At 37.4% G+C, this 13,384-nt stretch overlaps 1 protein-coding gene across 2 annotated transcripts in view; it reads left to right on the top strand.

The window, feature by feature from the left end:
* DNAH6 (dynein axonemal heavy chain 6) overlaps positions 1-13,384 on the top strand; it is a 249,696-nt gene that overhangs the window by 137,446 nt on the left and 98,866 nt on the right. For both annotated transcript variants that reach the window (XM_046660053.1, XM_046660052.1), the window contains 4 exons: positions 10-156; positions 693-766; positions 2,438-2,592; positions 9,239-9,470. In XM_046660053.1, the coding sequence (XP_046516009.1) occupies positions 10-156; positions 693-766; positions 2,438-2,592; positions 9,239-9,470 (608 nt within the window). The remainder of the gene's footprint in view (positions 1-9; positions 157-692; positions 767-2,437; positions 2,593-9,238; positions 9,471-13,384) is intronic.

Genomic DNA, 13,384 nt, shown 5'->3' with positions numbered 1-13,384 from the left:
AAAAAACAGGTATCCTCCAGTGCGATCCAGGAACAATAAGAGAAGAAATACAGATATTTAGACTCTTTTGTCATGAATGTCAAAGGGTCTTCCACGATCGTTTGATTAATAATGAAGATAAGCACTATTTCCATGTTATTTTGACAGAAATGGCCAGTAAGTATCAATCTTCATTTAGTCGTTTTTTTTAATAGAAAAGCAATTTGGTTTCTATAAAGAAAAGTTAAAATGAGCTTATATAGGTAAAGCCAAATGAATTTTAGTCATTCATGAGTAAAAGTTTTTCTCTTCAATGATTCAAACATATAAAAATGTATGAAATATTATAAAAATCATTTTATTGAAATTTAGGAAAGGTTAATATTTTTAATTCAGTATAGAATTTTAAGTAGAGGAGGGAAAGCAGGAGAAACAGCATTTTGTCTGATAACAAGCCAGGATATTTCTAAACTACTTTTATTTATCAAATACATTTTCAATATCTATTATTTAATAAAATATTTATGAATATTATTATTAATTTTAAATCCAGGAGATTATCAACTAAAGTGATATGGTTAACATGGCTTTCTCTCAGTTTCATTTATACTAATTAAGGCTTCAAAGCAAAGTAACAGCTGATATTATTCTGTATATAAAATATTGCATTCAAGCTTATCATTATATTAAAAATTGACTTTGTTTTTGAATAGACAAACATTTCGGGATTGCAATTGGCCTAGAATATTTTTTGACCAGGCCCATCATATTTGGAGATTTTATTAAGGCAAGTATGTTATATCAACTTGACTCTATTTGAAGATTATAAAGCATTTACTGTTTTCCCGTTCAGGTTCATATTCTAGAAAAACTTTGCACCTGTGATTAAAGATCTAAACCAGAGGTCCACAAACTATGGCCCATAAGCTGAATCCACCCACCACCCATTTTTGTAAATAAAGTTTTATAGGAACACGGCCATACCCATTTGACTGAGTGCTATTTACATGGTTGCTCTCGCATTACAAGGCAGAGTGGAGTGGCAGCAACAGAGACCGTATGACCTGCAAAGCCTGAAATATGTACTATCTGGCCCTTTAGAGAACAAGATTGCTGACTCCTGATCTAGTTACATCCATTTTGATAACAGTTTGAATGAGAGACCCATCGGGTATTCGATTTGGAAGGAAGGAGAGAGATTTAGTCTCTTACCTCAGGCCTGGAATCCCCTCACTGTATTCTGTGGAGCTGGTCAGCGTCTGCTCAAAAGCTTCCAGTAGTGGGAAGCTAATTAGTTAGCAGTGCTGCCCTCTTCATTTCAGGTGGGTTCTATTTAGTAGCAAAATTTTCCTTATATTAAGCTCTTCAAGTCTGCCCCCCTAATAACATCTACACACCAGCTCTAATTTTACCCTCTAGATCCGCCTAGAATAAGTCTTCCATCTACCCACCCTACGCATGTTGACAGATAGCCGTCTTGTTTTATCAAGTTGACTCTTGTGTGGGTACAACACTCCTAGTGTCTCCAAGAGGGCAGGGGCCCTGGCTGTTGTTCACCCCAAATCCCCAGCTCCCCGCACCGAGCTAGCTATATAGCAGGCTCTCAATCAACGCTAGGTAAACGAATGAACTTATCTTTATGAGTACACACTACCTCACCACCCTGGTAACCCCTGAAAAATAAAAAAGATAAACCATTTATTTGTATGAAATGTGTCTATTTAAATGTATTATTAAAATCAAAGTCCAAAGTTTGTTTTCAGATGGTGATTATGTTTCCTGTCTGTTTCAAGTGATATTATTATCAAATGGGGGAATAAAGCAAAGGAAAAAGAACATCTGGACTCTTCTCACGTTTCTTATATGTATTTTAGTCAATACTTCCAAATGAAAATGCCGCTGGGGCAGTTGCTACAGCGAAGAAAAATACACCATCCATAGGTCCAAACAAGACCTCAAATAGGAACTCAATTTCCTATAATTTGCGTGAAATTTTATTCTCAATGGTTTCTTTAATTAGGTGGCTGCTGTGTAACAACTACATATAGCTCTGGCATAATTTTTTATGACCATAACATTCTGCCATGCATAGGTTTCAACCCATTTAGCTTTTCTGATATCAACAGCCTTAGAGCAAAAGTGTGAAACCAGAGTAACCTATAGTGAGAAAAACTGACAATCTATTCCTGAGCTCCTGTGTGAATTTTATTGCAAAGATTATTGAAATTCCAATGTACCACCTGAAGAAGGTAATGAAACGGATTTTCAGTTATCTGTGAAAATTTGAGTTTCTTAGTCCCATTTCCTTGGTTTGAAAGCCTTGTTAGCATATGTATAAGTAAATAATTAAATAGCACCATAGATCAAATAACGTTGCCTCCTAAGGTTCTGTATGTTATATGTATCTATATATCAGAACTAATCCAATTTGGTCTCTCTTCCATAAATCATCATACAGTTTGGAGCAGATAAGACTGATCGGATTTATGATGACATGCCCGATATGGAGAAAATTGCAAATGTTCTACAGGACTATCTTGATGATTATAACCTCATAAATCCCAAAGAAGTAAAGCTGGTGTTCTTCCAGGATGCTATCGAACATGTTTCAAGGTATAATGCTATCAAGTGCCCAATATTGCATTGATCGAATTTCTTTTGTATTAAAAAGGTAAGGATTAAGTTGTACAAAACTCTTTAAGTAGATTGCAAGATGGACTAGTAACCATCCTTGGGGTAACAAGATGGATTAATTGCAAGTCAATTAGCAAATCTTGCTATAATTTAAAGGTTATTTTTTGCTATATTTTAGATATATATGGCATGAACTTTCTATGGAATCCTAGGAGTTATTAATTTGTCTGAATATTAATAGATTGTTTTTGTTTCTTTTAAATGTTCTGTCCTATTAGAAGAAAGGATCTAAGGTGGTTTTCAGAGATACACGTACAGTATAACAAGGCTGACTGCATGCCTGCCCAGAGAAAGGGGGGTTCAGGATTATAGGAAAACAAGTTGAATCCAAGGGTCGTAGATTTCATGTATCTGACTCTTACCCATTGCAAGTATCCTTTGAGGGACATTCCTGACACCTAGGTATCCATCCTCCATATCTGGATCCTTGGGGCACACATCACTTTTTGAAGTGGCTTGTGTCCTCTTGGACTATCCCAAGTGTCAAAATGACCCTTCAAGGGTAGGTCAAAATCTGCTCCCTGTGACTCCTGGTACCAGCTTCATCCTGTGGAGCAGTCATAATAGTGGCACTCAGTGTAAATATAAAACCATGATATATGGAGTATCTCATTTAACTGTCATAACACCTCTATATGGCTCAATATCATAATCTCTCTAAAAATAAGGCCTAGAGAATATTCCAGTGGTCTGTTGCTACATAATTAGCCATGGTAAGACTCAGTAGCTTCCTTTTTTTATTATCTTTCATGGTGCTCGGTGGTTCTTTCTTGGGTCTCTCATGAAGTGGGAGTCAGACAGCACCTGGAGTGCCTGGCGCATTTCTGCCTCCATGGAGACTGCATGTGTCTCTCTAGCATGGCAGCATCAGAGTTTCTTACATGGTGGCTTCTTACTTGGTGGCTCAGGGCTCCAAAGGCCCATGCCTCAAGAGGGAGAGCCAGGCAGAAGCCAAATGGTCTTTCACAACTCAGCCTTGGAAGTCACATAGCATCACTTCTACCATACTCTATTAGTCAAAGGAGTCATACAGGCCCACCTAGGTTCACAAGAAGGGGTCAGAGACTCTTTCTCTTGATAGAGTCAAAGAACAAGTAGGACCAGAAGTATTATTGCAGCCATTTTCGGACAATGCAGTGTGCCACAGGGAGATAGGTGAATTGTCCAAATTCCTCTAGCTAATGTGTGGCAGGCTGGGGACTGTATCCAATGCTTTGACTCTAACTCTGCTGCAGGTGCCTCCACCCAAAATGGATCCACTCTTCTTCATAACAGCCCTCCAAATTCTTGACAGTCATTACCAGGCTCCTCTTAGCTTTATCTTCTCTAGGCATAAGTATCCCAGATCTTTCACTCTTGCCTGTTAGAGATTATTTCCAGCCTTCAACATACTGAGCACTTTATAATTTTTCAATGTTCCACTTAAAATGTGATACCCAGATTTGATATAGTATTCTGTGGAATAAGCAGTGTAAATTGTGTGTGAGGACAGGATTTCTCATGGTCTACCACCAAAGCAAGATTTTAATGGCTTTGTTTTTTCCCTTGTCAACTACCTTTTAGTTTTGGACCTCAAGATTGACAATTAAATCCCTAGGATTTTTAGCTATAAACCATATGCAAATCAAGTCTTTCACCTCTTCTATGCCTCTCCTGTTTAATTAACTCTAATTCAAGATTTTATGTTTGTCACAGCTCAAGTACTACAACATACAGTAGTTTGTCATTGGGTTGTCAAGATACCACTTGTTTCCCATCAGGCCCCTGCCAACATCCCCACATGCTGTCTCCTGACAACTTTTATTCCCATAGCTTAAGCAGGCCCTAAGCCTGCAAGGAAAAAAATAATAGCCATACTCTGGTCTGAGAAACTTCCTGGAGAATAGACCAGATGATAGGCAAAGTCGGCTTCATTGTATGTATAATCTTTCTTACTTTTGTGAAAGAGAATCACCGGGCTACTCAAGGTTTGCTTAATATATTACAGGGGGAAATTAAAAACCATTTGTAGAATGGAAGAGATTTGGTTTTCAGATACACAAAGGACTGCCATGTGAATAACGATGTAGCTGTGCTCTTTTTTCTAGAGAGGATCAGTAGTTAGGAATCAGTGGAAACAAATTTCTACTTGTTTAAGTAAGAGCTCTCAGACACCTACTTCTGACCTGCAACAGAAAGGACTTCATTACGAACAAGAGTTATGGGACATTTACTAAATATTCAGTAATTTAGCAGATTCTACATTTCCACTTGTTGGTGACATTTTAGTTTAGTTTTGGTGGGGTTCTTTTGCATAGGATAAATAAAAGCCTTCTCGACTCAGAAAAAAAAAATTTACTTCAGAGCCTATGCTTTCAAAGGGCAATTTACACCAGGCAGTTTCTACCCACTACATGCCCCCAAAGTTGTCACCACACTGCAAGGGTGATAGACCAGATCTCTTATAATGTCAGCTACTAATTAGGAAAGCCATCTCTTGCCAACTATACTAGAAAAAAAAGTAATTTTGCAGAATTCTTAATGGAGGGAGTTTTCTGTCCATTGTTATATAAGTTGACAGAAAAAGTAACACTGGGAAGTAGAATGGACAAGTCATTTGTTTCCAATAATCTGAGTTGGAAATAATCAAATTACTATAATGTGCATGAAACAAGGAATGAGTAACATATAAAACGCAAGATTTTTAAAATGTTCAATATTTCACCCACTGTAGAACACTTGTGCATTACGGGAAAAAATAACAATATTATTACATATCCATTCAGCCTTCAATTTTATACTCACACAGGTAGCTGAAGAGAAATAAGCAAACAGATGATCTTCTGTGTCTTCTATTGATGTGCAATGTGATAGAAACCCAGCAATGGAAACGGCGCCGTGGGTCTTAGTTTCTCTAGGGGAGGAGTTGGCAAGGGATCCTAGGGAAGGAGCAGACAAATTTCCTTTGTAAAGGGCTAGACAGTTAAATATTTTAGGCTCTGTGAGTTGTACAGTCCCTGTCACAACTACTCAACTCTGTCGTTGTAACACAAAAGCAGCCACTTGCAATAGAGAATGGATGAGCATGGCTATATTCCAATGCAAATTTATTTATGGACACTCATGTTAGAACGTCATATGATTTTCACATATCATAAAATCTTACTCTACCTTTTTTGTGTGTGTGAGGAAGATTGGCCCTGAGCTAACATCTGTGCCAATTTTCCTCTGTTTTATGGGAGATACCGCCACAGTGTGGCTTGATGACCAGCAATAGGTCTGCACCCAGGATCCGAACCTACAAACCCCAGGGCTGCTGAAGCCGAGTGCGTGAAGCTAATAAGTACACCACTGGGCCGGCCCAATCTTACTCTTCTTTTGATTTTTTTGTCATCCATCTAAAAAACCTAAAAACCATTCTTAGCTCATAAGCCATAAAAAGTTAAAAACAAGCGAAAACAGCAGGCAGTTTGCTGACTTCAGTTCTAGACAAAGCAGAGCGTGTCATCAAGGCAGTCAGGGCAGAGAGAGAGCAGACTCGCCTGAGGGGCAGGAGAGAGTGCGAAGATGGAGGAGACGGACGTGCAGGTCTGATACTTCAGAAGATCCTGATAGTGACTAGCAGTCTATGCTTCATCCTGAAGGAACACTTCAAACAAGTCCTCGCACATTCCCTGTTCTGTGCTCCCAACACACAGCTCCTGCCCCTGCCACTAAAGATGAGAGACATAAAAACTCTGCAATCAGGGTTCTCTAATTCACAGTTTTTAAGGTCTCTAGAAGTTGATTACTTCAATATAGATGATTTGATAAAAGTATACTGAATTTCAGAGATAGAGTAAGAGCTGACATGTTTGTCTCCTTTTTTATATAAATATAATTTTATTTATAAAAATTCATATTACCAAGATCTTTTTAATGATAGAAATATTGTGTAGAAGGCAGCTTTATATTGTCTACAAGGCAGAAACACACCTACTTTGTTTTCTTTAAAAAAAAATCGTGATTCATTTGTATGGTGATGGATGGAAACTAGACTTTTGGTGGTGTATTGACATGCTGCAGTCTATAGAGAAGCTGAAATATAATAATGTACACCTGAAATTTACACAGTGTTATAAACCAATGTCACCTCAATAAAATAATTTTTTTAAATAGTGATTATTTTTCTGATTATATACTAAACACGCTCATTATAGAAAATTTAGAAAAACATTATTCATAATTCCACCTCTTCATCCAGAAACAACCATTGTTAAAATTGTATGGTGCTTTCAAATATATTTATAAGCATATATATATTTTTTACAAAATTATATTATGGCATATACAGTTAAACATTATGCCCTTAACACTTACATTACATTTGCCTCCACAATCCTATATATAATTAAATATTATTTTAGAACATGGCTTTAACAGCCACATTTATGCAATCCTAAATTATTTTCTGTTTGTTTTTAATGTAATGTCTTTTTTTGTTTCATGGACCCCCCTCTCTCTTACGATCTGAAAGGATTTATTTGCAGCTAGCTTTAAGGTTTGTTTGTTTTCTAATATTTTGTAAATATGATAATAAAAACATAAAAAGAACCAAATGTCTATCACTAGGGAACTAGCTAAATAAATTATGGTATATCTGTTGCTTTATTTACTAGCATGAGAATGTCCCTAATACATCATTTAGCAAAACAATCACAAAAGAAAATGTGGTGTAGAGTTTAATCCAATTTTGGTAAATAGACACATACAAGTCAACACACATACATTCATTTAACAAATATTTATGAAGCCCCCACTATCAACTATGCGCTACTCTCATAGAGAACAGGACAGCATCCAGGCCCTCGTGAGGCTGCTTACAGGTGGTAAAGGGTTAGCAATGGTTTTCTCTCATTGGTTGCAATGGCCATGTTTTACTTTCATAATTAAAAAAATAATAAAGCCATTGTCATTTTAAAATATTTGAATTCTGTTTTCTCTAGTTATCAGCATCGTGAATAAAACTAGATAGTCAAATAGATAGATGACAGATTGATAGATAAATTCCTATAAAAAAGAGAAAGAGAGAAAATAAACCTGCTGTTACATTTCTCCCATGATTTCCTACTTTCTGATGACCCAGTCTGATATTTTAGGAAATGGTGATAATAATTTTAAAAAAGAAATTACTTTTATACTTGTATCTTCTTTTTAAGAAGAATTTACTGACATTATCATTTCCTTTTTATCATCTTAACTGTACGTGGACTTGACTCTCATACATACTGCTCACTTTTATACTAACATCCTTCTCCCTTCTTGAGATTTTAAGTTTTATTTGTGCTTCTCTTTATATCTTCATGGACTCTTTCAGGAAGGCTTTGCGAGTGGTTTAGTCTCTGGGCAATAACGTGATAGTTCTCCCTCTCTAACCATTGTCTGATGGAATAGCATCTGGTAAAACAGATGTCTGAGGCCAGACTAAAATCGTTTGTCCCTTTGGGAGTAATCGATTAGATCTGCATTTTAGATGCTCACAGACTTTTCAGTTATGTCTACAATATCGCTTTGTATTTTATATATGATACATATGTGCATATATACATACACATACATATGCACACATATAGTTTATTTTATATTTATATACCTTCTAGAAAATATTCCACGTTTTGCCCCTCCTCATTGGTCTTCTTTCCTGATCCTCGGTGACTGGAGATGCGTGGGCTCCGCTATGGGGGTTTCTTCTCTAATTTCAGTCATTGTTGTATCAGTTCTACCCTCTCGGTCTCTCCGTCTAAGTTCCTATGATGTGGCCTCTGGGATCCCTTTGTTTCTCCTAGATTTGTCCTCCTTACCTTCTATTTTCTCTCTCACCGTTTTAATAGCATTGTCTTTCTTCTCTGAGTTCTCAGTAAATTCGTTGACTTTGTCTTCTATTCACCTGTTCAGTTTTCCACAGTATCCTATTTGCAAGGCTCATCTTCCACTGAGGTTTTCACTTTGGTAGTCAGATTTTCCATCTCCAATCAATTTTTCCTAAACTCAGATTTTTTCCCCTTTCTGAGTGCCCGCTCTAGTGTCATGATTTTAATGCTTTTTAAATTCTTGTTAATATGAATCAGAACATGAATGTTTAAACTTCTGTCGCTATCTTATAGTAAATCCATTTCAGACTATTCCCGTTCCTCTCTCCTTCTGAACTGCATGGTCTTTTCCTAGGCGATTTTTCTGCTTGCTCACCCTTATAAATGGAGACCTGGGCTTCCCAATATAAGGGTTAATCTAAGCGATGATCAGCCAGCGTTCCTGACAAAATCCTTCACACTTTAAAGAAGGAAGCAGAAACTTTACTTTACTCTAAATTTGCATGAGCGAGGCCCACAGCCTATAGGAGATGGGGGCGAGATGGGTACAAGGAAAAGCCCAGCAGTACTGTTCTCTCAGTGTGAACCTCAGACATACCCTGCTCTTCCCTGTGGCCTTTGCTCAGAAACGACACCCCACTGGCCACCAGCCTTCCACTCCGGGGCAGGCCCTCTGAGCAGAAGCCACCCACGTCTGCATACAAGAAATAAATCCTTCTCTGCTTTGCCTCCTGCAGAATTGCCCGCATGATTCGTCAGGAAAGAGGCAACGCCCTGCTGGTTGGAGTCGGAGGCACAGGAAAGCAGTCTCTCACGAGACTTGCGGCTCACATCTGTGGCTACAAGTGTTTGCAGATTGAACTGAGCCGGGGGTATAATTATGACAGTTTTCATGATGACCTGAGGAAGTTGTACAAACTGGCTGGTGTAGATGACAGGAATATGGTTTTCCTCTTCACGGACACCCAGGTACATATTTAAACAGCCAAAGAGCAAAGACAGGAAAAGCCCGATGTGACGGTCACGCGTGTGCTCCAACAGTTTGCATGACGTAGTTCAGGGAATCGCTCCCTCTGATAACAGACCTCTTGGACCTTGTAAAAGACTTTGATAATTCATTTTTATTTATTGTACCAACTATTGTTTTCCCCTTTACCTTCTAAGTAAGTAAATATGATCAAAGGTTAAGGAGATGAGAAAGGTTTTAACTTCTCTTCGTGGAGAAGAACATAGATAGCAGAAGGTAATAAACTATTTCTGTACAGGTAAATATAAGACAGTAATTCCGTAAGTAAAAGCAATTAGGGAAATACACTTTACTCAAGAAAAGGAAAAAATAATGGCTATGTTTTAGGGTAAAATTAACTTTAAAATTAAAATAGGATTAAATCTATGTCTACAACAACCAATTTAACTGATCTTTAATTTACTCTGTAATAGAAGATTTTCCACAGTGACTATACTTGGGTATTTTAACATTAGGGAAAATAAACTTTTATATAAATTAGCCAAGGGATAAAAAAAGTGATAGATCTGATGCATAAATATTTTAAATTTCATTTTCATTTTTAAAACACTATAAAAGGGATTAAATACAATAATAAAATGGGGAAAATATTTGTAACATCTGTGACATGCAGTGAGTTTATATCTGCATATGTAAATATTTTGTACAAATGAAAAGGGACCCATAGCCAAATGTACGCACACCATTGGCTCTGGCCACCACTAATGCCTGCCCTGGTCCCTAGCCACCGGACCTGGAGGTGCCACTGAGGACCTTTGCAGTGGCCCTTGCAGCCACTGTGGACCCCCTGCAGTGCTTGCCAAGGTACACATAGTTGTCAATACAGTGGCCTGAGCCTAAGAGACATAACACCCCACCAGACCCGGTGCCACCACACACTCCCACCCTTTGCACCCTGTACCACTAGACTGGGTCACAGCATGCCCTAGCGTGCCCCCACCTGCAGGTGAAAGCCCTCCCTTACCAAAGTCAGTCCATAGTCTGGAAGAGGTGGCTGCTGCTTCAAACGCAGAGATACCTATGTAAGGCTACAGGAATCATGAAGATTCAGGGAAACATAACCCCAGCAAAGAAATACAGTAAACCTCCAGTATCTGGCCCCAAAGAAAGGAAGATTCAGAAATTACCCCACGAAGAGTTTAAAATAATTGTTCTAAAGATGCTCAGAGAGCTACAAGAGAATACAAATGAACAATTTAATGATATCAGGAAAATAATGCAAGAACAAAATGACAGAGAGTGACAGCACCAAGATGGCAATGTAGGTTAGTCCCGAGTTAGCTCCCCCTCACAAGAACAACTAACAACTACTCATGGACAAGATGAGTAGTTAAAATCCTAGATAAAATTGATAAAATCCTAGAACACGGGGGTGAGGCTGAAGCACCCACTGCACCACAGAGACAGAGATAGACTATATTAGAAGGGTAAGAGGAGCAGCTTCATGCTGACCACATTGCGGCCGCCTCCCCCCCAAGCCAGTGCAGCACCACACCAAGGAGGTCTCCCCTGAGCTTGACCATTGGAAACCTGATTGTGACAGAGAAGGGGGATACTTGCAACAACCAGCACTCGGATCATTGCAGACCAAGTTTCTACCTGGAGCACTCAAGTACTAGTCCCAACCAGTAGCTTTTCTCATCTGCGGAGCCAAAACGGTAATGCAGCCTGACCAGGGAACTCAGCAGTGTGCAGTTTAGCTAATATCTAGAATATATAAAGAACTCATACAACTCAATAACAAAAAGACAAATAATCCAATTAAAAATAAGCATAGTACCCGAAAGACATCTTTCCAAAGAAGACAGACAGATGGCCAACAGGTGCATGAAAAGGTGCTCAACATCACTAATTATCAGGGAAATGCAAATCAAAACCACAATGAGATAACCTCATGCTATTATATGCCAACAAATTGGATAACCTGGAAGAAATGATAAAATCCTAGAAACACAACCTACCACAGCTGTTATCAAAAAGACAAGCGATAACAAGTGTTGGCAAGGATATGGAGAAAAGGGAACCCTTGTGCACTGTTAGTGGGAATGTAAATTGGTGCAGCCACTATGGAACACAGTTTGGAGGTTCCTCAAAAAATTAAACTAGAATTACCATGTGATCCAGCTATCCCATTTCTGGATATATATCCAAAGGAAATGAAAACAGGATCTTGAAGAGATATCTGAACTCCCACATTCATTGCAACATTATGCACAATAGCCAAGCTATGGAAACAACCTAAGCATCCGTCAACAGATGAATGGATAAAGAAGATATGGTATGTTTATGTACATGTATAGAGATATGGTGAAATATTCAGTCATGAGAAGGAAGGAAATCTTGCCATTTACAACAAAGTGGATGAAAATTGAAGGCATTATGCTAAGTGAAATAGTCAACAGAGAAAGACAAATACTATATGATATCACTTATATGTGGAATCTAAAAAAGCTGAATTCATAGAAACAGAAAGTAGAGTAGTGGTTACCAAGGGCTCGGGGATGGGAAAATGGGGAGATGTCGGTCAAAGGATACAAACTTCCAGTTATAAGATGAATTAGGTTCTAAGGACCTAATGTACAGCATGGTGACTATAGTTAACAGTACTTTATTATATACCAAAAGTTGCTAAGAGAGTAGATCTTAAATGTTCTCACCATAAAAAAAGAAATGGTGATTATGTGATATAATGGAGGTGTTAACACTATAGTGGTAATCATTTTTCAATATATGTGTATCAGCCAAATCAACACATTGTACACCTTAAATTTACACAGTGTTATATGTCAATTATAAAGCTGGAAAAAATAAATAAAATTTTTTAAAAGTGAAAAAAGACAAGCATACCAGTAGAAGAAATATACAAATGCAAGAGAAGGTAAATAGGAATTTCCTTTAAAAAATAAGAGTTTTAAACACCTGAAGCCTCACCAGAAATCAAAAAAATTTAAGTAAAGATAAATGACCGGGTTTGGCCTTGCACATTGATAAAGGTTAAAAATCATAAGATCTAGTGTTGTCAAAGGTGTAGGGAAAGTGGCCTTGCTCAGACCTCACTGATAGATTATGAAGCAAAACCTTTTTGGAAGGTAACTGGCAATATGGAGATAAAGGCTTTAAATTTCTCTTGCTTATAATCAGAGCTGTATACAAAGGTGTACATACAAGAATATCTACTGCAGTATTTTTAAATAATAGCTAATTTGAAATAGTCTCAATATCCAATAAGAGTCACATAGGCAAATTATGATATAATCACATAATGGGGCACTCTGTAAAAAATTAAAAATTATCTTGTAAAAATATACACATTAATTAAGATGGAAAATGTTTCTGATGAGTTGTACATCATAGCACATACACAAATTGTGTACGATACAGGCTCTTGGGTTTAATGTGTATCTAAACAGATCAGCCGTTGAGACAATTATAAAATGTCTGGGTCATGGGATTGTGAGTGATTTTTTTATATTTTCTTACTTTTGTTTATCTATAGTTTCTGATTATTCTAAAATTGAAATCTTTCTTATAGAATTTTAATGTTGCTTTTAAAAGTTAAGCAAGTTAATATAAAAGGACTTTTTTAAAGCTCCGAGGATCAAGCCAGATTGTCTTGCTCCACTTTAAACAACAAAAAGCTATTGTACTCTATTGAAAGCCCCATCAATCTCAAATGCTCTATATTAATGAGAAGTAAACATAACCGTAATAACTAAAATTTATGGGTGTGGATGTGTGTGTGTGTGTGTGTGTGTGTATATGTGTGTAGAACTATTATAAATGTGAGAAGAAATCGAGAGAAACACAATGTTAAAAATAGAGTTTAATTTGCTATTTCTAGCAAATACAAAGTAGA

Source organism: Equus quagga, chromosome 5, assembly GCF_021613505.1.
Source record: "Equus quagga isolate Etosha38 chromosome 5, UCLA_HA_Equagga_1.0, whole genome shotgun sequence".
NCBI classification, from domain to species: domain Eukaryota; kingdom Metazoa; phylum Chordata; class Mammalia; order Perissodactyla; family Equidae; genus Equus; species Equus quagga.
The sequence above is the reverse complement of the archived record's forward strand: the minus strand, read 5'-3'. Positions and strand labels throughout refer to the sequence as shown.